Below are 25,070 nucleotides of genomic sequence, written 5' to 3' on the forward strand. Positions count from 1 at the left end.
ATAGGCAATTTTATTAGGGTATAACAACAATGCGTCGAAACATGGAGGCAGGCCAAAATGTGACTAGAGACCTGAACAAGAAGTCAAGAACTTGACCAAGGTGAATGAGAGTCCTCGGGCAAGTCCACGATGATGCATCATAGTTTTAGAAATGTGTTGGATAGAGTCATATGTCAATTTCGGTTTGCTTATTGGTTGTGGGCACTGGTAATTCTTAGATTACCAATTCATTTCTTTTTATCCCTACCATATTGTATTAATATATGGGATTTGCTAGCGTTCATCGCAAAAGGCATTTCACTGATGGTCTGTTGCATCTGACAGCAACCACCTCGTGAATGAAGACAAAATCAGCTGAAAAGTGGGAAAAATCGGTCCGGTCCGGTTCTCCGGTTCTAATGGCTAATTACTAATTACTAATTATAATTTATAAAAACTTTTAATTAAAGTTATAATATAAGTTACTTTCTTATTATAAGAATAGTATTAAATATTACTTATTAATATTATAAGTAATTTATATTAATAAGTATATGTATAATAGAAATATAAAAAATATTATATATATATATTCAAAGTTCGGTTCTTCGGTTCCAGAACCGAACCAAGAACATTAGACCCGGAACCGAACCGAATAAGTTCGGTTTTTCATCAGTGAAACCGAACCGGACCCAAAGTATTTTTAAACAGTTCGGTTCCGGTTCGGTTCTTCGGTTCCGTTTCAGTTCTTCGGGTTTGGTTCGGTTCTGGCCACCCCTACGTTTTGGTTTCGGTGTTCGCCAAAATCCGAAAATTCGGTCGGATTTTGGTAGACAGTATGGACCACCAAGTTAGCTGTGTAGATCAATCAGACAGCTAATTCAGGAAACGGTCTTTGCTAATTCGGCGGAGATTATCAGGAAACGGTCTTTGCTAATTCAGACAGACGTAAAACGTTTCCCCACGTCTCTTAACGTCCTGCCTTGATCAGGCTACTTTCCACGTGGCACACGAAAATGAGGGCCCCACATGGCACAAACACAAAACACGGACGAAATCTCAGCCTTTCATTTCCATCTGGCACGTGCTAGGCACACAGTAACCGAATCATTTCAACTACACCCCAGGTTGGAAAACTAACCATGGTTAAGATATACCCAAACTTTCCTCTAGTTAAAATCACTGGCATTGGCATTCTCTCCCTCTCGCTCTCTCTCTGTTTTTTGCATGTTTCGGTTTCGCCCTTAAACTTTGTTAAATTCTCACCTATGCCACCGTGAAGCTCCAGTCATGGCTGTTAAGAAGCTTTCAGAGTCTTTCTGTAAAATCTCGAGTGAAGTAGTGCAAAAATGGGGGAGTATGAAACAGACTGGTGTAAGCTTGAGGTATATGATGGATTTTGGGTCTAATCCAACGGACAAGAACTTGTTAATCTCTGCTCAGTTTCTTCACAAAGAGCTTCCCATACGGATTGCAAGGAGAGCCATTGAGCTTGAGACCTTGCCATATGGTTTGTCTGAAAAACCTGCAGTTCTGAAGGTATTCAATCTTTTCTTTCTTTTCTTGGACTTGATTTTCTTTTGGGTTTTCTGATAAAGCTGTTTTTATAGATGGGTCTTGGTTCTTTTTGCATTTTTGTGTTGATTCTATAAGTGGGTTTTAGATGAGACTATGGATTCTTTGTAATATTTTTGTTGGCTATGCAAATGGGTTTTGATTTTGTAGATGGGTCTTGGTTCTTTCTGCATTTTCTGTTGATTCTACAAGTGGGTTATAGGTGGGTCTATGGATTCTTTGTAGGGTTTTAGGTTGGCTCTGCAAATGGGTTTTGTTTCTTTTTTTCTTGGTTAAGTTTTTGTAAATAGCTAAACTAACTTTTGCCTGTTTGAATGTTTGGTGTTGAGTCTGCATGGGAGTTTTTGTTTCTAGAGCATTCTGTGTATCTGCTCATGGATTTTGATTTTTCAGGGTTTTCTGTTGGTTCTTCAAGTGTTTCTTTTCTCTTGTTTTTTTGTAGATTGACAAGTGTATATTCTGCATATGAGTTTCGTTGGTTCTTGCTGTGTTTTCTGTTTCTTTTCTTTCTTTCTTTTTTTGTAGATTGATAAGTTTATATTCTGCATATGAGTTTCTTTGGTTCTTGTTGTGTTTTATTTTCATCTGCCATGTGGGTTCTTGAAGTGTATGCATGCAATCTCAATATGTATTACTTTTCCAAGAAAATCCTTTACATTTTTTTCTTCACAAGGAGTTGTGGTTCTTGCAGCATTTTGTGTAGTGGCAATATTTTTGACATGACTGTGTAAATGGTTTTGTTCTTTACTGAATTCGGTGTTGATTTGGCAGATTGGTTTTGATTCCTTCAGAATTTTACGAACTTTTTCTGGAGGTTGTTGTTCTTGCGGTATCTTATGCTGATTTTAAAATTGAGGGTACCGTTTTTGATAGAAAACAGAAACTTGTTGCTTCAAGGCGTGATATCACTTTCCTTAAGACAAGATTCGCCCCCACTAGTAGTGTGCAAAGGGGATCCGCGAATTTCCTCCAAGATACAATGAAGCCTAGTAGGGAAGCCCTAGTAATGTTTGATGACGTGTAGCACTAGCGGAATCAAACCCGAAATGCCCTTCCGAAATTTCAAGCCTTAGAGAAATTTCTAGATACTGTTTCTGCAGAAAACAGTATCTAGAACAGTAAATAAAAGAAAAACAGTATGTAGAAATACTTGGGGATTTTGTACGAGTGAAGAAGAGAGTGTAAAGTCTGTCAGAATTGCCAATTCGTTTTTCTATATGAAATGACTGAATTTTGCACATTTTGTAGACCACCTCGTGTCTTTTCAGTGTGAAAAACACCTCTACAGGGCACCTTTCCAGAATGTTTGAAATCTGACCGTTAGATCGCACTCATTGATATTGAACGGTCCTGATCGATCCTAGAGGTGACTGTTGGTTTGAGTAAAACCTCTCTTTCCAACCCCGTCATCGTTAGATCAACCATCTATGGTGTGGATCGCACCCCCTTGGCACTTGACCGTTGGGGGAAGGGACACAACCCATTTGATCACACTCTTTGACCGTTGGAGTTATGGGCCCGAAGTGCAAAGTGCGCCTAAAAAAGCGCCATTATGCGCCCTATAGCCCATTGCCCACGCCACGCGTGCGCGTGTGCGTGTGCGAATGGTGCGTTGCACCGTCCCGCGGGTCCAACCTAATGTGCAATCAACAAGTATTAGAAAAGTGTAGTGCTTTATAAGTCCTTCTCTTTCCTTTCTCTCATCCGGTACGGGACTATCTTTTCAACTACACTTCTACATCCTTTGTAAAAGCAAATCTTTCCAAGAAAACATTTTCTTTTTCCCAAACGCTTTTGATAAAACATTTTCCAAAACACTAAAACATGCAAAATACATGATTTTGAAAATCCAAAATCACTAACAGATTTTGCATGTGAAGTTTGATGTTTTTCCATTTACTTCCCTAGAGATCATCTACACATGTTTTTCGTTTTTTTTTTGAATGGTGGAAAAATTTATTCCATTTTTCGTTTTTAGTGCATCTAGTGCAATGGATATCTTTTGGACATGATTCAGTGATTTATGCTGTGATTAGTCTAATTAGCTGTGATTAGTCTAATTAGAACCTGGAAATTTTATATTTTCTCGATCGATTGGTTGATTATGTTAATTATTACTTCTTAAAATGTATTTTGGGGCGATTTTATGGTTTTGAAAGGGAGTATTGTTTCAGGTGCGAGACTGGTATTTGGAGTCATTTGGTGAACTTCGATCCTTTCCAGATATTAAGGATTCAAGTGACGAGCTGGCTTTCACCCAAATGATTAAGATGATTAAAGTGAGACATAACAATGTGGTGCCTGCAATGGCTTTGGGTGTTCAGCAGCTTAAGAAAGACTTGAATCCAAAGGTTTTGCCCGGAGATTTGGAGGAGATTCATCAGTTTCTGGATCGTTTTTACATGTCAAGAATTGGGATTCGCATGCTTATAGGTTCTCTGTTCATTCTTTTTGTTTCTTTTTTTCTTCTGATTTGATCTCTTCAATTATTTTCGTTATGGTGGTTCTAAGATAGTCCCTTCTTATGCATGTTTTAACTTTATTTCCTTTTTTTTCTCTCTCTAACCATCTTTTTTTTCTAAGAATAAATATTTGAACATGTTTATACTGCTGGATTGCTTGGTCAGTAACTTCGCTGACCAAACCTTATTTTTGGTATATTTCAGGGCAGCATGTGGCCTTGCACGATCCCAATCCTCAACCTGGCCGCGTAGGCCATATTCACTGTAAAATGTCTCCCATGGAAGTTGCAGAAAATGCCAGTGAGGATGCCCGTGCAATTTGTTTGCGAGAATATGGGAGTGCCCCCGATGTTAACATATACGGGGATCCCGATTTTACCTTCCCGTAAGTTCATTTTTGGGACTCCAGTTTGGGTTTTTTCGTGATTGTTTGTTTGGCAGTAAACTTGGTGTTCTACAGTGATTGATTTACCTTCCATAAATAAGAAAACTGTCTTCCATTTGGTTCTGATAGGAGAAAGATATTCCGTTCTTCGTTCTACTCTTCTTATTACCTTTATGTTCTATATGGTAACACCCTTCTTACAGGTTCAAACCATGGCACTACCCAGTGTTGTAATTTATCCAATTCCATGTCATATAGCTGGTCACTACCTTATGTAGGTGTGCTGGACTTTATTTAATTTAATCTCTCTCTCTCTCTCTCTCTCTCTCTCTCTCTCTCTGTAAAAAACTGACACATGCCGAAATTCACCCTATTCAGTGTTTGAGTGATGCCAATTTATCCTAATTTATGTTTTTTAGAAAACTTCAACGAAGTGAGGTCCCTACGATTAGGGACCGAACTGAACGACTCAACTCACCCTATCCAGTGTTTGAGTGATGCCAAATGGGAAGTGCGAGCATTCGGTATCCCTCTTTGTGTTTCAACGATTAAACTTGTACAGTAACTCCAACATCAAATTTACACTTGATTCTTATGCACTAGCAGTTAGTATGTAGGTACATAAGGGTCAGAATGATGAAATCAGGGTTTTTGGTCCATCTTGGAAAATTTCCCATGAGAAGTTGGCATCAGTAATAATAAGTCTTGAGAGTTAGCAATGTCTTCTCTCAGCACCTCCATTGAACAGTCCATTTGTGGCTCTTAGCCATCATTTCTCAGAATTTGGTTGGATTGAAGCATTCTGAATCACAAAGAAAATAATATAGGTAGAACCTATTACCATAAATAGTCCAAGCGGAAGCTTTCTGAACGAAGAAAATATAATAGAGATTAGAGCTTAGCAAGTGATTACATTAGCCATAATTCAATGGTCTTCAAAGTTGATTTTTTCAACTTTTATGGAAAATACTGAAAATGAAGCATTTGGTATCAATGTGTAGAAATTCCTGAAGCTCGATAATTCCCTACTGACATTGTAGATAGTAATCCGAAGTTCCGAACTGCAGAAATTGGTTAGTAATCAACTATTGATGGAGTGGCTAATACACCTCTTATGCATCAATATGCATCCATGCTATGACCCTTTTTAGTTTGCTGACTTGTGAATAATAGATGAATAGTCTATCTCTAACGAAGTTATCATCCTTGATTGAGAGTTTCTCTTTGATCATGAAGTAATCAACCTGAATAAATATAAAAATCATGTATTCAAGTTTTTTTGAATTTGAAAAAGATTTTAAATCTTTTTTTATTTTTCTAGTTCAGAAAAGACATAATTAGTTTTACGAAAGTTTATGAGTTTTTTCTGTTATGAAGTTTCGTATTTTACAAGTAATTAAACCATGGACATATAATTATTTACTTTGCTTTCATAACAGGTATGTCTCTTCACATTTGCATCTTATGGTATTTGAGTTAGTTAAGAACTCTTTGCGTGCTGTTCAAGAGCGATTTATGAATTCAGATAACGATGTACCTCCTGTTAGAATCATAGTCGCTGATGGGGTAGAGGATGTGACCATAAAGGTATGCACACATTAATCTTTATACGCAATCTAATTTCGACCATTTCCAGCATTCCAAACATGAGATTGATGGAAAAAATTAAATAATTAAATTTGAATGATGAAACTTGTTGACATTTTTAAGAATGTGCATGCATGTTTTCATACTTGTGTTATTTTAGCCAGGGATATCATGGACACATTTTTACTTTTCAAGATTAATTCATGTAAACTAAGATTATATTATGAAAATAAATTCTGAGTTGTTACACTTGACATTTTGGGGCAAATATGCTTATGAATTCTTTGGCTTCTTTGCATACCAGATCTCAGATGAAGGGGGTGGAATTCCAAGAAGCGGTCTTCCTAAGATTTTTACCTATCTTTACAGTACAGCCAAAAACCCACTTGAGGAGAAGACAGACTTGGAAGGAGCAACTGAGGGGGTAATAATGGCTGGATATGGATACGGGCTACCAATTAGCCGCCTCTATGCTCGATACTTTGGAGGAGATCTGCAAATTATCTCTATGGAAGGATATGGTGAGTGCATTTTCATCATTCTATTTTCATTCAAGTTTTATATGCCAGTCGTCACTTGTCACCCACATTCCTTTCTCTTTTCAGTGAACGAATCAGTTTATGCAATAGACAGTTCGTTAACCTTTTCCAATTTGATAGGTCAGGATGAAGTTTGAACCACTGACTTCAACGCCATATGCTTTTTCCCTAGTGGTGATGACCACTAGGGAAAAAGCTCAACTTTGATCATCCTATAACTTTTCCTACCTTTATATAGAGAATAAGATCATAAATTATAGACTCACCACTTTGGCATGTGAAAAATACAATAGTGATACTATAAGAAGCAATGTTTAAGAACTTGGACTTTGACGAGAACATGGCCAAGGTCAAAACTCAAAGGAGTCTGTCACAAATATCGTTCCCAGCAAGGGAAAATCTCGAGATATATTAATTTTTTTTTTCAAGTTTATAAAGGGAAAACGCCATAAAAATAATAAATATAAATATAAATAAAAATATCGTAAAAACATTGCTATGTTATCACAGTAAATGATTAAATGAAAATATCGCTATATATATATATATATATATATATATATATGAGGAAAGTGAAGCTACACCGCCGGCTTAAAATACAATGGGCCCACATTCTTTTGGTGATCCAAACCATTCATTTGATTGGCCCTCACATAGATAGGGTGTCCACCAAAAATCAGCTCCATAGAATCATCCCAACCGTTCAAACTGTGGAGGCAAAAATGGACAAATTTGTGAAGGTTTTTACACGTTCATTTTTGCCTCCACAAATCGTAGGGTTGGGATGATCCTATGGAGCTGATTTTTGGTGGACACCCTATCTATGTGAGGGCCAATCAAATGAATGGTTTGGATCACCAAAACAATGTGGGCCCATTGTATTTTAAGCCGGCGGTGTAGCTAAGTTAGCTACACCGGCGGTGTAGCTTCACTTTCCTCATATACCCATTGTATTTTAAGCCGGCGGTGTAGCTAAGTTAGCTACACCGGCGGTGTAGCTAAGTTAGCTACACCGGCGGTGTAGCTTCACTTTCCTCTATATATATATATATGAGAAAACGGTTCCTTCACATATGTGTAGATAAGTTATCTACACACTAGCTTAAAATACAGTGGGGGCCACATTATTTGGGTGATCCAAACCATTCATTTTTAAGGCCCTCACATAGATAGGGTGTCCACAAAAAATCAGATCCATAGGATCATCCTAACCATTCGAATTGTGGAGGAAAAAAATGGACTAATTTGTGAAGTTTTAAAGACATCCATTTTACCTCCACAAATCGTAGGGTTGGGATGATCCTATGGATCTGATTTTTTGTGGACACCCTATCTATGTGAGGGCCTTTAAAATGGATGGCTTGGATCACCCAAACAATGTGGGCCCCCATTGTATTTTAAGTTAGTGTGTAGAGAACTCTCTACACATATGTGTAGGACCCGTTCTCTCTCTCTCTCTCTCTCTCTCTATATATATATATATATATATATATATTTTTTTTTTTTTTTTAATCTCGGGATTATTCCGGGATTTCGTCATTTTATCAAAATGTTGCAATAAAACCGCGATATTTTGAAAATGTAGGAGCTATTTGTGACATAGAAAGGGCTCCACTTGGAATAGTGAATGACTGATGTGGTCAACTTTTGAATAACTTAGGCACACCATAGGAATTTTTGATTGACTTGGGAAGGGTGGGCAGGTAATAAAAAAGTTCTTAGGGGCCTTTTCATTGGTTGACAGCTTCTTAAGGAATTGAGATTGGTATCTTTTATCAGATCACTGATCATGGGCTTGAACCAAGATGGTTTCCCTCTTCCCCCAAACATTGTAAAATTCAAATTTGATGGAAGTTCTAGGGTTACTCCAGACCCAAGTGGTGTTGGGGGAGGATATGAATGGTGGAATTGAGGGGAGGGCTCTTCACTGGATTGCATATTCTAAAGGAGGAGCTTTCTGATATGTTGATTGTTGAAGGAGATTCAAGAAGGTTAGGCCTTGGGCCAAGAGATTATCACCGGGGCACGGAGATAGCAAGGTTTATGATGGAAGATTGGGATTTGACGTGTTCAACGACCCGGTCTTTTCTAACAATTTGGAGGGTGATGGTCTAGTGGGAGGGTGATGGGAGACCCAATCTCATCATGGGAACAGGCTACAACTGCATGATGGATAGTACTCCAATAGTGGTTGACAAGTAGGTAGTTGCAGCCATGTGTAATTTTCGTTGATGTCTCTGTTTTGTAAGTCATCTTTTGATTCCATCAGTACCCCAACTTCTCAGACCCATTCAAACTTTTTAACCTATAAATTGATAAAATTGGCCGACTTTGCAAAAACATAAAATAAAGTTAGCTGTAAAAAATTTATTTGTTTTGGGGTTGTCACATCTATATTTCATCTGTACCTGTATTTGTACATATATAGCAACCTTTGGTGATATGGTATTATAAAATTCTAAACTATACTCAATATGAAGTGCTCTTGAGGTCATGTATAGCAGCTTGAATTGGTACAAACCCTCACACACAGGCACATGGGTGTATATTTTATTATTTTTACAGGGATGAATACGCACACATGTATTTACACTTTTTTTGAAAGGTAACCAGTAAAATAAACTGACTATTATATAAACATATACATACTGTGTACATATATGCAAATGTATGAATTGATGTGTGTTTTTACATACTGAACTGGAATGTATTTTGTAGGAACTGATGCATACCTTCATCTGTCTCGATTGGGAGATTCACAAGAACCTTTGCCGTGATTCTGGGCCCATCTTGTTCATACATTGAGGCTCTCACTTCACACTCATCAATCATATAGTAAGTTGATGTCACTAACAAGGATAATGGTTGTTGATCCTCGTTAGATTCTACTGAATTGGCGATCCCCTTGTCACAGCAATCAGGCATTTATCCATTCACACGCAATTTGCTAGGTATCCATTTCCACCAAGACCATTTTTACTTTCATTTAGCCTGCGTAGTGAATATCTTCAGAGGATTTCTCAGGAACTACTTTGTCCAGCTCAAAATATTCATTGTAAATCTTCTATTGATGCATGCGTAGATGTCATGCAGCATTTCAGTAGCACTCTATACTTTCTTTTACAATATAGAGAGGATAAAATAGGTCAGAAGTAAAGACTATGCTATGTTGGCAAAGGAACACAATTTTTACATGCTTTTCTTGCCAATGGAAAACAGGATGTTAGATGAAATGATCCTGGGTAATATTCTGTATTGAATAAAGGCTAAGAAGGAAATATTGTAGGCAGGATGGAAATTTTGTTGAGACAACTGCTAGAAACACTTGCTAGAGCAAAATGGGCTTATGACTTGTACGAAGTACAAGTGGGGCCCACAGATTTGGATACTAGAAAACAGTGGGTCCGCCCCGCAGGTAGGCTGTCCCCCCAAAAATTATCTCCACAAGGGATGTTCCTAAATCAATAGGTTAGGATCATCCCATGGAGATAGTTTTATGCTTATTCATGGGTTTTCATTTAATTCATCCTATGTGGCTGCTCTCTCATGCAACAGCCGGTCTGAGAAATGCCTTCTGGGATGGTCCCTAGTAAATCTCTCCCATATGATATTCAGAAGGCAAAAATGGATTGTTAGCATGAATCCTGGCAATCACCACGGGTGTAAATGGATATTCAGAAATTCGATTACCGTCCGCATCCGAATCCGTTTAAAGCGAATATTATCCGAATCCGTTTCAAGCGGATATTATCCGAATCCGTTAATGAGATATCCAGCTCTTAGCGGATGCGAATCTGGTAAATGGTATATCCGATCCGTTTAACATCCGAATCCGAGAAGTAAATCCTTTTTATTTATTATTAATAATATAATTAATATTTATTTTTAATAATGACACACTATCTTTTGTTTCTATAAGAAAAGTGAATATTCTTTTTAGAAAAAATAAAATAAAAACAAAAATAGCCCAAACCCATTCCATCAAAATAACCCAAACCCATTCCATCATATACAAAAAAAAAGGAAAAACCCAAAGACTACTACCAACACTATCATTCATCCCCATCGCCTCCCTCTCTCTCTCTCTCTGCCTTTGTTTTAAAAGGAAGAACATGATCTCATATATTTTAGGGTTTGAGAGTTAATTTTGTGAAGAGAATGTAGAGGTCTAGTTTTAGGGTTTGAAAAATTCATTCGAGTAGGTAGGAAAAAAAAGATAAAGTGCTGCAATAAAATGTTCGAATTTACCGGATAAACGGATACGGATAATATCCGACGGATATGAATTCGGTAATAGATTACACCCCTAGCAATCACCGTCCCCCTAGTTGTTATTTGGAAAATTACTAAAAAAAAACGGTAGTTGTTGTGCTCTTTCCTCGAGGCTACTTTATTGGGCCCCACGCGTGAATAAGGATGTGATTGGATCATGATGCCAGTTAAACAGTGGGTCCTTGTCTTACTAAATTTCAGAAAGTCGAAACTTATATTCATGGGTAATGAATTTAAACAGTTAAGACGTCATTCAATTGTTGACAAGCTATATAACTTGTCATATACAATGATACATTTGCCAGGACTATGGGCAACATCTAGAGTGCCTCGTACAGGAAAGAACTACTATTTCCTGGGGACTAAATCAAATCAAGGATGTCTCTAGAATCTTGGTACACAACAGAACTTTGAGAGATTAATACATCCATTACATAAGTTTCAACACACTTCCAAGCCTCGCTGGTTTCAGATCAAGGAAGAAATGGGTTGTGTGAAGGGTATGCCTGTTTTTCTCTTTGATATGCCCTGAGGAAAAAGAAAAGAAAAAAAAAACTATGCAAGTCAAAACAAGCCAAATTTAACAACTATCATAATGGGAGTAACAAAATGTTTTAACACTTGTAACATCTGCTCACCTTGAAGCATTTAAGCCTCCAAGTGAAACTGTTCCTAAAATCAGAAGAAAAAATGGAGCTTTAACCAAAGCACGATTGCTTCTTCCCCCATAAGCTCTCGGTACACCTTTTCTCACAACTCGTGTGTATGTAGCTACTTAAGAAATATTATATGTTTAGCATCAAATGTAGCGAAAATCACAACACTCACTACATAGATATTAAAAGAAAGTTACCATGCACTGAACTTTCCTCTCCTGTACCTGTAATGGCCATGAAATGAAATATTCAGGAACAGATCAAGACCTTTGTACCTTCTTCCAATTTTGTTTTCCGCATTGGAATATGTACACTACATAATTCATCCAATGAGGATTTTATGCTATTTATCATGATTTGCAAACTCATTACCTGGACTCAACTCATACAACCTGAAAAATCAGCTCTAACGAATTGCAACAGTGACTAAACATGTAATGCAAAAACATAAAAAGACTTAGATAAACAGCTTAAAAGAAAGATGCAAAAAAATAAATAAAAGGATAGATAAGATGGGTAAATATAGGGAGGGGATAGCAGAAACTTGTTTATGATTTCTAGCTATAGCGTATATAATGAGGCTTCCCGCCTCAAGCTTGAGGTTGTAGATTTTAACCCAGCATACCTACCAAAAGGGAAAAAAAACAGAAAAAAATAATAATCAATGTATGCTATCTCATAAACAGTTTAATAGCTGAGTAACCTAACGTAGTACAGAAGCAACGAGAGTTATAGCCTCCAAAATATGTTGTCCTACAGCCCAACACTGAACGCAAACAACTCAGCAATCACCGATTTACCTACAATGATGCATATCAGAGGACACTCCGAATAGTAGTTTATGGCCCATCAAAATTCAATAATAGTTAAATATAATGCCACTAACAATTTTACCACAGCAATTGCATTTTACTTTCTTTTTCCTCTAATCTTGGGCAACACCATGTTCCCATCCAGGATCAATGAATCCTGTGGACTGAAGTGGAGCCATCTATTCAACCATTCAACAAGTTGTACAGCAATAGCAACCTCCTGCCATTAGTACATATTTCCAATAGCCTGAAATCATTTCAAGGTTTTTCATCTTCTTTTTTTTTTTTTTGAATAATTTCATGTTTTTCTTTTCAAAAAATGAATGTCAGTAGTTCTTTGTTTTCGTCATTTGTTTGTCATATGAAATTCAATGCAAAGATTGGAAACAAAATGAACATAAAGCTAAAACATTAAAAAAAAGACACTGTTTACGAGTAAAATCAATTTGGATTTGATAACAAAATTTTTAAAGGCTACCTGAATTTCCACCTGTAATTTTTTCCTTTTTAAGGTGTATAATTCTATAGTTTTATTAATGCAATATCAGTTAAATGATCGTAAAATTCCAAATTTATTTTGGAAGACGAATAAGAAAAAGAAATGAAATTGGTCATGCTGCTGCCAAAAATTATTTCAATTACAACTACATTGACTGAAATTGTGGAAAAAATAAGATTGTTTTAATCCATACTAGGTTACCAGAAACAACTGTTAAGAGTTCCCCAGTGGCACAAACCAAGAGAAACAAAAAAGAATTAAAATCAATCCTTTTGTGTCTTGGTACAGATGCCTTTAGTAAAGGCTGCCAGTAAAGATCTCAGGCAGCAATATTCTATTGAACTGAGAGCCAGAATGGAAATCCCATCAGTATAATAAAGAAAAATCAAATGAATTCCAATTGCAGGACATACTTTGCCCTCTAACCTGCTGAAAATTTTGCATGAATACTGAGTTCCTACTGCTGTCCCTCTGAAATGCAAAAGCAACAAGTTGGCCAGCTGGGTTCTTCCACAAAATTGTCACTGAAAAACCTTGCCTAAACCTATTAAAATGGATAACTCCAGAATACCAAAATCCACTTGAAGAAAAGAATTTTCAGTAGAAATATGAAGCAAACGTGAAAAATGTGCATCAGGTTAATGGGGACAAGTAATTCAGTGGAATAAGAAACGAAGATACAAAATGCAGCTACATGTAACATAGGAAGAAAACCAAAAAAGAAATAATTACATCTCTGGCATCCCATGTCATATAACAAAATCTGTACGAGAATCTCCTATATTTCCAAGAATAAATGAACAAATTAGTCAAAGTTTAAAAAATCCAGTTCAGAATGTATCATATTTTTAATCCTGAATCAACAACTCACTTCATGATTTTGCCAAGTCAAGCAAGTTATGAACATGCTATGACAAAAAAATTCACAGGTTATTTGATTCTCCGAATGATCTGAGTTGATTTGGTCAATTGTTTATTCGACCCAAGGAGTTTGCAAACCATGGTATTTTGGTCTTGAATGAAACGGGTAAGGGCATGAGAATTACCAGCCTGCAGGCATGAGTACGCTTCTGAAATCTGCATTAGATAAAACCATCATGGTCAGATAATTAAGATTCAGGAGTCCACTGGAATGGAAAACATATGGAGAGATAATGCACAATCAGACATTTAAAAGGATCCATTTAACCATCTGGGGTTCATTGATAAGTTATGTCCCAAAATAGACAGGTACGTGTTCTAAATATCACATTTGAAAAGTAATATAACGGATGAGTGAGGCATTTTTCTCTTCTTCTCCTTTATTATTTTTTTCTCATCATTCTTTTTTTTTTTTTTTTGATTAATAAGACTAAGCATGTTAAATACAAAGGGTAAGAAAAAAAGACAAAACCCTCATAACTTCAAACCAAAGTTGTATCCCAATAACAGGGCGATCTTTTACATTTCAAATAAAATAAAATAAATAAATAATAACAGGGTGATCTTATCAGTTATTACTATATAGCTGACTGGGTCCGCAATTATGAAAGATATTACCATATGAGCTATTAAGCCAATAAAGGCAATAGGACTTCAAAGCTTCTACAATTTTCAGGATTGTATGCATTTGGGTACATGTTGTTAATCCTAAAAGCATTGGAATCTCGGCTGACACGTCTCTCACTTGTGCCAGGATTGTCCCAGACAGCCCTCCTAATATTGCCACGTGAACCTAAATAGGGGTATATTTCCCGTTTTATCAAAGATGCATGGGTACTTTTGTCCTTTATAAAGGGCCATTAATGCAATTTCGGGTAACTAGCAATGTAGATAATAGGGAGGAGGAGGCTGAGAGGAAGTTCCTTGACATGGACATGTCTTCCTTCTAGATGACATCTTATGTCTAAGGGACTCTTCTTCCCAGGAATCCATGTGTGGATGCTGCAGATCAAAAGGTACAATTGTATTCACAATGTGATAACATGTGCCATTCAATCTTCCAATCCTAGATGATAGTATATCCTCAGGGAAAAGGTCAAACGTCAGTCAGACTATTTACTGGGTTTTGAACCATGTGGATCTTACAAAAGTAATATGGTACAAAGGCCATGGTAGAACATGGATCCTTCACCAAGCATTCATTTCATGTCATTCTGGGAGTCATCCTATCACAATCTCAGAATCATGGATATCGCTACTGTAATCTAAGAAAAAGGTTTTTATAACTGATACTTTATAGCCTTTGTTCACCACCTACCCATTAGAGGAAAGGTATAAAATTAAATAACAGGACAATATGCATGGATTCTTCTCAAAGGGAAAATCAGTTAGGAGATGGTAGAGTCTCTGATCACCTGCTCTCCACCTTGTCAAAAGAAGTAATGCCTTCTGAATTTGCTTAACCACTGATAAATTCTATTGTGTACTTCTCATACGAGTAACAAAAAATGCTATCATGTACTTCTCATATAAGTTCTGCATGATAGTAGTGATTGTCGGGTAGCGATGGAAATAGATTCTAGATAACCTAATTAACCGAAAAAGAGCGGATTAAACAAACACAAAAAAAAATTAGTTGGTCTCCAGATAAATAAGGGTTGCCTTGTCTCGAACCTGCAGAGATATGTATTCACTTGGTTTCTACATCACAAGTATTGCAAGTACAAGTCAGATCATGATAAGAACAACCAGTTCTCCCATGGTTTCACGCATTAAATAAATGCTTGTTCATGTAACATATGAAAAACCAATAACACCATTAAGGACCAGAATTGCTCGAGCAACCATATGCTTACCAACTTAAATTTAGATTCCGCATGAGACTTTTCATGTAACGGAAAACGGTCAGGGTGCGACTCCCATACTTTCCTTTTATAGGCTACCTTAACCTGCAGTTGTCCATGTATTGAGATTAGAAATACAATAGCATCTACGGCAGAATATACATAAATAGGTCTTTCATCAAGAGAAAAAAATATTCATAACCACCAAGCATTAATGTCAACAATACAAAGTAGATAATAACTATAAAACTGGAAGGGTGGTGCAGGAAGAATGCTCAAGAAATGTCAACATCTACGGCAGGATATACATAAATAAGTCGTTCAGATCTATTTAATTTTGGAAAAATTGGCAATGGGGTTATGGGGGACATCAAAATACGAGAATTGCCAATGGGGGACATACTTTTGAAAAATTGTTAAAAAGAGGGTTGATAACCCCATTTTGAGAGTTTGATAACCCCATTTAGAGGGTTGATAACCCCCTTTTAGAGACTTGATAACCCCCATTTCGTCCCTCTCTAACAATTTTTCATTAGTGTACTTGTCCCCAGTTCGTATTTTGATGTTCCCCATTGGCAATTTTTCCTTTAATTTTTGGTGTTAGTGGATGGGTGCAGACGATCCGAACTATGATAAGTGGAATATCCCACAAATATTTAGTGAACGCACGAAGCAAGATCTCTCCCGCTTAAATACGAAATTAGATAACTTAGAAAACAAAACGATAAAAGATAAGAGAATTGAAAAGTAAATCCACCCAATATTCTTTTCATGCTTCCAAAATCATACATGATGAGTGTTCTTTAATTGAATGAACAAATTTTACTAATTTTGTACCTGTGATGGAGTCGGACGAGAATTCGGTGGAAACCCTAGCAGCTCCCTCGCCTCATTCCCCTTCATTTCCTCTTGATTTTTATTCTGCCTCTTTCTTCCGCATTTCCTGCCTCATTTTGTAATAAAATAATGGGATTCAGCTTCGGATTATTGTCAACCGATTGCAAACCATAGGAATCGAGTTCTCGTGCGAGTCAACTCTGGTTAACTCGACCGAGTTACTAGAGGATGAAACCTCAAGGAGAGTTTTCTATACATTGCAAGTGAGTCGACTCGATTTGACCGAGTCACTCAAGAATCAGTGAAAACTCGAGGTGTACTTGCCCATGAGTACTATGAGGTGCAGATGTTGGGCAATACCGAGAGCAGATTTTTCTATAGATTGGAAGTGAGTCTACTCTAGTCAACTCGTCCGAGTAACTCTAGAGTTGGTGAAAATGCCATGTCATATCCATGACTCATGAGTACTATGAGGTGCAATTATTGGAATTCATCACCCAAATTTTTGATCTGGATACATTGAAGATGTAGCTTCGAAATAAATCCAATCGAATAATCGTCACCGTTGGATTGATGGCAATTAAAAAGGAATAGAGCAATAGTCCAAAGCAATGAACAAGCTCGCTCAATTGGATGGTTAGGATTGCCGAATCAAGTGATTTTTAAAGCATATCAATCAAGTGAGTTTTATAGTATATCATATATCACCATTCCTGCGGGCTGCATCTTGGCATTGTCATATCTGGTTTCTCATAGAGTCATTCCCTTATCAGCATTGAAAGGAGAGGATTCGTTCAGTAAACAATGTAATCTACCAAAGGAACTGAGATGAGAAATAGATAAAAAGGCCATTAAATGTGTCTTTTTGGTATACACATTGAAAATTTGGGCCGCTGTAGATTGTGTGCCGCCTCGACCCACTGTGTAAATCGGTTTTGGGTTTGTAGATGCTGAAAACATGTCTACATAGGGAGAGAGAGAATCCACATATATAACTCAGAAGCTTTTCCTCCCTTTCCGACGTGGGATCTCACAATCCACCCCCTTGAGGCCAGCGTCCTTGCTAGCACACCATACTAGAGGGAGGTTCCGTTCTAATACCATTTTGTGACGCCTCGACCTACTGTGCAAATATTGTCCGGTTCTGAGTTTTCCCACCCTCCCTGGTTTTGTTTTCACTAACCGTACCCCACCCACTCCACGGGGCCCGCCCGTTAGAGATGTTGAAAACACATCCAACATATGGACATAGGGGCAGGGCGAATCCACATATATAGCCCATAAACTTTTCCTCCCTTTTCGATGTGGGATCTCACAGACTGCAGGTCATATGTAAACTAAAATCTGAAAAGAGACAGACTCAAGTTGAAGTTTGGTTGCATCCAAAAGCACATAGAGAGACGGTCCTATAATTATGTTTAACTACAATAATTATGTTACATAACAAAAATGCTTGACTGTGCCAAGATAAGAACTCCTGCCCCTCTTCTTTTTCACAAATGTAGCTCTCCAAAGCCGAAGGTCACCCATTTTTCACCAATAATCTTTACAAGAACACTCTCCTCCTCTGAAATGATGGAAGCGATTCCGGTCCCTCACAATGATTTCTCGATCGAAAACCTTGGATATGAGCTTACTAGCATGATGGCAATCTCTACACACTCGCAAATTCTTCGTGATCCGGATCGTCTCTCCCGGACTACTGTTCAACAACCCATAGGCAATGGCAAGCTTCTCACTATGGTAGTACAGTGGGTTCTCCTTCTCTTCCTCACCAATATCATGCAGTACTCCATCTGTATTAGGCACATAGCCCACAGACCTTATGCATTGCAACATCTCATCAATCTTAGAGTATATCTCTTTAGCCTGAGGATGAGACCTCCCTCCAGCAATGAACTCACTAACAACACCATCCAATTCAATCATCGAACAACCCGGGGCCTTGTTCACTCCCCTATCACTCATCAACCTTCTCACATTAGCTACATCATCCCATCTGCCAACACTGGCATACAAGTTCGCAAGTAGAATGTAGCGCCCGCTATTATGAGGCTCTAATTCAATAACTTGTTTCCCCATTTGCTCACCCAAATCGATCTCTCCATGGATCTTACAGGCTCCAAGGAGGGCGCCAAGCACACCCGCATCCGGGCTCATGGGCATCTCGTCAATAAGCTTTCTTGCCTCATCTAGCAAGCCAGCTCTCCCAAGCAAATCAACCATGCACCCAAAATGCTCCATCTTGGGTTCAATGCCAAAAGCTTGAGTCATATAATTGAAATAATGGCGCCCCTCTTGGACTAGGCCGGCGTGGGCGCACGCATTGAGAACATTCACAAGAGTGATATCATCTGGGGTAACCATCTCCTTCTCCATTTCTTTGAAAAGCTCAATGGCAGCTGCTCCCCGCCCATGCATCGCTAGGCCCCCGATCATGCAATTCCACGAGGAAATTCCTCTGTGTGATAACCCATTGAAGACTTCAAATGCCTTCTCCAAGCATCCACATTTGCAATACATGTCAATGATTGTAGTTGCGAGCTTCATGTCCAATTCAATCCCACTCTTCTCTATATACCCATGTATCCACTCCCCTTGCTCCAATGCTCCCAAACCTGTGCAAGCCGACAACATACTCGCGGCCACAAACTTATCCAATTCCACTTTTTCTTCTCTCATCCTATCAAACAGAGCAAATGCCTCTTGGAACCGGTTGCTCTGAACATAAGCAGCAATCATGACATTCCAAGAAACAGAATTCCTTTCAGGCATCAGCTCAAAAATTTTGTAAGCATCATCGACAAAGCCCCACCGAGAATACCCACTAATCAAAGTAGTCCACGAGACAACATCTCTGTGAGACATTTTATCAAACACACGGCGTGCATCATCTAAATTGCGACAATTCACATACATATGGATCAAATTGTTCTGGGAGAAGTCATCATTCCCAAACCCAAGTTTCAAAACATGCGCATGGACTTGTTTTCCTTCTTCAATTGAATCCTCAACGCAACATGCTCTTATGACCGAAGGGAAAGTGAATTTGTTAGGCACAACAGAGCGATGCAACATTTGGGAGTATAAGATGATGGAAGTTCTTGTGGATTGGGTTCGCAATTGGCCTCTAATGATGGTGTTGTATATGAAGGCATCTGGTTGGGGAATTCTATCGAACACTTGGAGGGCATAGTTTAGATCGCCGGATTCAGAGACTGCACAGAACTTGATTATGCGTCCAATAGCATCGTTGTCTTGAGAGAGACCGAGTCGGATGATTTGAGAGTGGAATTGCTTGAGCTCGGCCATGTTGGAGCAGGATTCTAGGGCACGGAATGTGGGGTGGCGGGTCTTTTGGGGAACAAGATTGGGTGGCTGAAGTACGTGAGTGGTCATTGTGGCTCTCGTGTTTCAAATCCGCTCACGTTACTAAGCATTCCTTTCCTTTTTCCAGAAAAATTATATAGTGGACGGTCTTGCATGCCCGTGTGGCCCAAAAATACAGTGGGGCCCACATTATTTGGGTGATCCGAACCATTCACTTGTTGGGTCCCGACGTAGATAGGGTTAGCCTAGAAAAATTTCTCTAGGATGATTCTAAGCCTCTTTTTACATACAATTGGTGGGGCCACATTATTGGATGATCTGAACCGTTTTTATTTGATGGGCCCGATGCAGGTAGGTCTAAAATATTCTTCATAGGATTATCCTAATTCTCCAATTTAAACTATCAAATATCTGAGGGTTAGGATCATCCTATGAATTTTTTGAGCATGGCCTTTCTTCATGGACTCAAAAGATCAATGGCCTAGATGAGTCTTTATATAGTATGTGTACGTACTTTCATGTATTTAAAAAAATGTAGGGCGGCCCACATGATTGAATGATCCAAACCATTCATTTATTGGGCCCTAGCTTAAATATGTTTTGCCTAGAAAATCATCGCCATTGAATGATTCTCGACCTCCGATCCGTTGAGGGACGGCACATTACCCAAATCCCTCTGGATTGACGCCTATGATCGATTGAAGTTGTTGTCGGACCTCTTTGACCGGTGATTGCCCATGCAAAAAATGGTAAAGGCTGAAGAAGCGGCGAAAGGATATCCACACCGCAAAAGGGTGTCATTATCAACATTAGGGTGTCCAGAAAAATTTGGAAATCTGCTTGGTTGCCACATGCCTCCAAGCAAAAAAAATGTATTTTTCTTCAACCTTATGGTGCTTTGCAGCATCGAAATCCCGAGAGACTATCAGATAAGTTTCAAAAGTAATAATTGTATGCCTGATGACGTTTTCACTCCTTACACTTTTTTTTTTTTGAATGGTTCCCTGTGCAACTTGGGTAAGGTTGGGTCGGGTTGAGCTTTTGGTAAAAAATGAATTGAAATCAACCCGAACCCGACCCGATTTTAGGGCGAAGATATTTCCTACCCCCCACCCGCGTTACGCATGCGCCCCCTTGCCAACTTTTCACGTCAAATCTCAATGCAGGGGAGTAAAAATATCATCTCTCCGATTTTAAGGTAAAAACTTAACCCGAAATCCCAAAAATCAACCCGAGTTGCACCCCTCTCCTCCTCCTTAGCCCTTTTTTTTTTTTTTTTGGTAGGTAGCTTAGCCTTTTCTCTTTCTCATTTCCTCTCTCCCACCCTTTTCTTTCTATATTAGTAACGACACCCCCTCCCACTGCTCTACAGGGTTGGCAACCAAACACTACTTATCACTATTGTACTAGATAAATTGAAATTCAAGGCAAATCAAATGTTTGTCTCCTCCGTGTGACTCATTATACGGCATACAAGGTATAAGTAGTAAATCTCAGGTAAAATCTCATAGCAGCCAATCGTATTTTAGTAAATCTCAGCCTTGCAAGGAGAACAACTCAAAGCCTCAGAGGCTGAGAGAGACGAAACAAAGAGCAAGTTCGAAGCTCCAAACTCTCCACCCAAAAGGGAAACAAAGACCCATGTCTGTAACGATGGAGACATTGATTTTCATTTTCCCCAAATCCCTAAATCAAAATCCTTTCCAACACAAGCAGGTCAGCGATTTTCTCTTCTTCTCTTTCTTACTTTTAGAGAAAAAGAAATAATGGCATCAAAGCTCCTTCCTTTAATTATCCCCAAGAATTTTCCCAGGTGGGTTTTTCCAAATTCATATATTTCTTCGATTTCATGCGCTGCCCACCTTTTAAAGTCTGCCCACAATTCACATTAACAGAGGGCGCATTATCCTACCCGGGGGGGGGGGGGGGGGGGGGGTGAAAATCATCTTCTTTCCTAATATATAAATGACATCATGGCTTATGCAGACATGTAATGGTGTTTTATTCTTCTCATCAGAAGTTGAATGGGATATATTTTCCATAGTAAGTATCAAATAAAGCATTGGAAAGCCAATACCACCAAAGGAAGAAAGCAAATTGTAAGCCAGAGTTCATGCAACAAAACTTCCATTTACGACAAAGAATAATTAAATTTTAATATAAGATCTTAATAAGAGTGGATTCATGAGGAAGGGCAGGACATTTTTCTCCTTAAGATTATTTGTATCTGACTAAACAAAGAAGAGACTTTTCTCTTATTTCTGTTTTTAGTGCTCTCTTTCTATTGCTCTCTTTCTTCTTTGTAAGCTTCATGTCTCAATACTTCAACCCAAGGAAGTAAGGTGCACCAGTATATCTCAACCATGAGCCACCTTGTATGAAGGGTCCAGCAGTGTACTGAAGAGCCTCCTTCCTGTTGGTTATAACCTTGTATCCAGGCCAATGGACTCTTCTTCTAGTGTTAGCACCAGGACCCTTATTGCCATACTCTGCGTAGAAGAGGGTCTTGAGAGCAAAGTCCCCGTCCCATGGCTTCCACCCTTCTGGTTGAATGAAATCACCCAATGTGGACTCCATGACCACTGTTCTAGAGTACTCCTTCCAAGGTCGGCCCAAGTAGGATTTGAGCCTGAACCTCAACGGAAACAAGCGCATATCGGGGACGATTCGGCAGTTTTGAATTACAATTCCAGTGGGCTCCCGCTTGTCAATCCTCCCGTGGGCGGTGACCGTGTTGTATTGGTTGTCCATGGGCTTCCTTACAATGATTAAGCAATTTTGGAACACAACAGCCGAGTCTCCGAAGATAAAGTCGATGGTGCCTGAAACCACGCAATTTCTATAAAATTGGCGATGGGTTTGTGTGTAGAGGGTGTCTTGGAATCCATCCATTCGGCAATTGAAGAAGGCCGACATGTCGGATTGGACTCGGAGAGCCACTGCCTGGTGCTTCTCTGCTCCGGCGGTGTTGCTGAATCCCATCGATTTTGCAATGAATCCACTCCCAATCGCAGCTATAAGAATGACAAATAAATTCAATTAGATCAATCTGATCAAACTTTGCATCGATAAAAAGATTAGAAGATGATGATCTTTGTTAGGAAATTTTTTTCTTTCTACAATTTAGAGAGAAATGATATGATATTATGTTGAATTTAGAGGAATAGTTGTGAAACAACCAATTACCCCAAAAGCTTAAGCTGTTAGAGTTGGTGTTATTTAATCATTTATACTTAACACTCCCCTTACTTATGATTCCTCTTCTTTTGGGCTGGCCGTGGATTGTTGTTGGGTTTTGAAGCCAGGACTGTCGTGATGCAATAGCAAAACTTAAGCTGCTAGAGCTGTTGACTTGTTCTTTAATCATTTATACTTCAACAGTATTATCATAAACTGAAGGTCCCACTAAATAAAATTTGAATAAGTTTTGTACAAGTTATCTTTCTTGTGTGTGAAAAGAGAGGAATGATAGATGCAAGGGCGCCCTTGCATAAAGAGCCAGAAAAGGGCACTTGATTGGATCCACATCATTAAGTGCACTTTCTCAACCGATTTTAATAGGTTACCGAAAATGACGCGGATCCAATAAGGCAGAAAAAAGTAGGAAATTTTAGAAATATTTTTCCTTTCGAAACTTTTCCCAAAAATTCCTGCAATCCCAACAGGCCAAAATTATCGCTTACCGAAGGTGGCAGTCTGAAAAGTGGGGGTCCCATCAACGTAGTTCTTACTTCCAGTGACAATAGTTTTCCTCGGACCATCCCCATACATGAACACACTAGTCTTCTTTTTGTCCACGAGGACTTGCTCCTTATACAATCCAGCCTTTACATAAATCACATATCGACCCCTGTATTTGCTAGGCATAGCATTCAAAGCATCATTAATAGTCTTAAAATTGCCACTCCCATCCTTAGCCACCACAACATTGGGCTTCAAGTTTCCTCTCCCATGTGCTGCCAATAATCTCCGGTCATGGAGGCTGAACCATGGAGGCAAATCTATATCTTCCAAAAAGTTACCCCCTAAAAGCCTACGAGAAGGCGAGCTTATATTGAATGGGATTTTGAAGATTGAGAGAATTGAAGAGATTTCAGACACTATGGCTAGGGCATTACTGGTCAATTGGGTGGCATTGAGAAGACCATTTTTCATGGAGGATTTTAGTTCTGGGTCAGTTAAACCATCAGTGCAAGTTTCTTGGTATGAAATAACTGCACTCAACCAGTTTTTGAGATTATCTACACGGTCAGGTATGGTATGGATGCTACTATTTCCTACCTCTGAATAAGAAGCTTGGAGCTCGTCTATCGCGTCTTGAAGCAAACTCTTACAATCAGATAGTGCCATTTTCTGCATATTATCTGTTGTAGTAATGTTGTCTGATAAGAGAAGAGCTGATTCCATCTCATCTATAGTCCCCTTAAAGCTGGCCTTGATGAGCTCTTTTGGGTCAGTAGTGGTGGTGCCACTAAGAGTTTTTTCACAAGCTTCTTTATAGTCAGTTGGGGCACATATGGCTTGGATGGCCTTTTGGGTGGTGGAGATATCATTTCCGCCATCGGTTGTCACACCGGAAATTCTGGCTTTTGATCGGGAGACACCGGCGACAATGGCGATGACAACTCCGACGACCAGAATGAGGGAAACGACGGTGATTAAGACCTTCTTCATGGTGCCTCTTCCCTTCCTCTCTTTCCTTTGTGTACAGGAGAGGAAAGGGGGGAATGGGAATTGAAATGAGAGGAAGGAAAAAAGAAAAGAAAAATCTACTATGGAGTCGTAGCTCCTCTACGTACCCAACAACAAATGGTGCATTTTGGGTGCCTTTTTATGGGTTTTATGAGATTGGACTCTAAACAGAACAGACCCAATTTTTCTATGGTTTGCCACCTCTATCGAATTTGTGTACTTTCCGAGTGTTCATGACAGCTTGTTTTTTCTCTATTCAGACAAGCCAAACTGCAACTAGTTTGGATTCATGGATTGGTTAGAGGCTTTCCTTGCTTTTAGTCATCCGATTATCCTAAAAGCCCTCTCAACCGTTGCCTTCTTACCCTATTTTTAGTGTAAGATAAACAAAAGGGTGGTTCTTTTTCTTTCTTTGCCGGGTAACTAAATTTTGCGGATTCAGTCAAACATTACTGTAAATTAATAACCATACTTAGTCATAAGGTTTTATTAGGATTTGTTAGGGAATTTCATGGAAAGGCATTTCACAGCAAACTACAGACACCTCACATGAATTAAGTGAATAAGACAAAATCTGCTAAACATTAATGTTACGTACCTAACCAATGCATCAAAAGCTCCATAACTTACATGTCTCACCCAGTCTAATATCTAGGTGGGCTCTCACTTAGGTTCATAAC

General features: G+C 38.7%; 3 protein-coding genes and 1 pseudogene across 4 annotated transcripts; 1 reads left to right on the forward strand and 3 right to left on the reverse strand.

The window, feature by feature from the left end:
* Positions 1-1,176: 1,176 nt before the first annotated feature.
* On the forward strand, positions 1,177-9,816 carry PDK (pyruvate dehydrogenase kinase). The gene is made up of 6 exons (XM_077362163.1): positions 1,177-1,518; positions 3,729-3,987; positions 4,221-4,401; positions 5,841-5,988; positions 6,293-6,509; positions 9,246-9,816. The coding sequence occupies exons 1-6, from the start codon at positions 1,270-1,272 to the stop codon at positions 9,302-9,304; spliced, it is 1,113 nt and encodes a 370-aa protein (XP_077218278.1). The 5' UTR covers positions 1,177-1,269; the 3' UTR covers positions 9,305-9,816.
* A 1,178-nt stretch (positions 9,817-10,994) lies between these two features.
* On the reverse strand, positions 10,995-16,522 carry LOC143852658 (Chaperone DnaJ-domain superfamily protein). Of its 2 annotated transcripts, none has more exons than XM_077362165.1 (6): positions 16,369-16,522; positions 15,544-15,636; positions 13,813-13,843; positions 11,653-11,679; positions 11,438-11,570; positions 10,995-11,327 (listed from the first exon to the last, which is right to left on the reverse strand). In XM_077362165.1, exons 1-6 carry the CDS (start codon positions 16,432-16,434, stop codon positions 11,273-11,275), a joined length of 405 nt encoding a protein of 134 aa, XP_077218280.1. In that variant the 5' UTR covers positions 16,435-16,522; the 3' UTR covers positions 10,995-11,272. The 2 variants fall into 2 exon arrangements, with proteins under 2 accessions (XP_077218280.1, XP_077218279.1); XM_077362164.1 differs by having other exon boundaries at positions 11,438-11,573.
* A 1,206-nt stretch (positions 16,523-17,728) lies between these two features.
* On the reverse strand, positions 17,729-19,931 carry LOC143852656 (pentatricopeptide repeat-containing protein At5g66520 pseudogene; annotated as a pseudogene).
* A 1,897-nt stretch (positions 19,932-21,828) lies between these two features.
* LOC143853070 (putative pectinesterase/pectinesterase inhibitor 21) lies at positions 21,829-24,527 on the reverse strand. Its single transcript, XM_077362791.1, has 2 exons — positions 23,382-24,527; positions 21,829-22,712 (listed from the first exon to the last, which is right to left on the reverse strand). Exons 1-2 carry the CDS (start codon positions 24,370-24,372, stop codon positions 22,015-22,017), a joined length of 1,689 nt encoding a protein of 562 aa, XP_077218906.1. The 5' UTR covers positions 24,373-24,527; the 3' UTR covers positions 21,829-22,014.
* Between the last annotated feature and the right edge of the window lie 543 nt (positions 24,528-25,070).

Source organism: Tasmannia lanceolata, unplaced genomic scaffold (genome assembly GCF_043159265.1).
Source record: "Tasmannia lanceolata isolate RefF3 unplaced genomic scaffold, GAP_Taslan_0.1 ptg000019l, whole genome shotgun sequence".
Lineage (NCBI taxonomy): Eukaryota > Viridiplantae > Streptophyta > Magnoliopsida > Canellales > Winteraceae > Tasmannia > Tasmannia lanceolata.

Excerpts from the sequence above, each read along its gene's own strand:
- PDK (XM_077362163.1), top strand. The coding sequence starts at position 1,270 with ATGGCTGTTAAGAAGCTTTCAGAGTCTTTCTGTAAAATCTCGAGTGAA. Across the intron at positions 1,519-3,728 it reads AAAAACCTGCAGTTCTGAAG|GTGCGAGACTGGTATTTGGA; the intron begins GTATTCAATCTT and ends GTATTGTTTCAG. Across the intron at positions 4,402-5,840 it reads GATCCCGATTTTACCTTCCC|GTATGTCTCTTCACATTTGC; the intron begins GTAAGTTCATTT and ends CTTTCATAACAG.
- LOC143852658 (XM_077362164.1), bottom strand. The coding sequence starts at position 16,434 with ATGAAGGGGAATGAGGCGAGGGAGCTGCTAGGGTTTCCACCGAATTCT. Across the intron at positions 13,844-15,543 it reads CGGAATCTAAATTTAAGTTG|ATTTCAGAAGCGTACTCATG; the intron begins GTAAGCATATGG and ends TATCTAATGCAG. Across the intron at positions 11,680-13,812 it reads GTACTCATGCCTGCAGGCTG|GTACAGGAGAGGAAAGTTCA; the intron begins GTAATTCTCATG and ends TGGCCATTACAG.
- LOC143853070 (XM_077362791.1), bottom strand. The coding sequence starts at position 24,372 with ATGAAGAAGGTCTTAATCACCGTCGTTTCCCTCATTCTGGTCGTCGGA. Across the intron at positions 22,713-23,381 it reads TTTTCAGACTGCCACCTTCG|CTGCGATTGGGAGTGGATTC; the intron begins GTAAGCGATAAT and ends TCATTCTTATAG.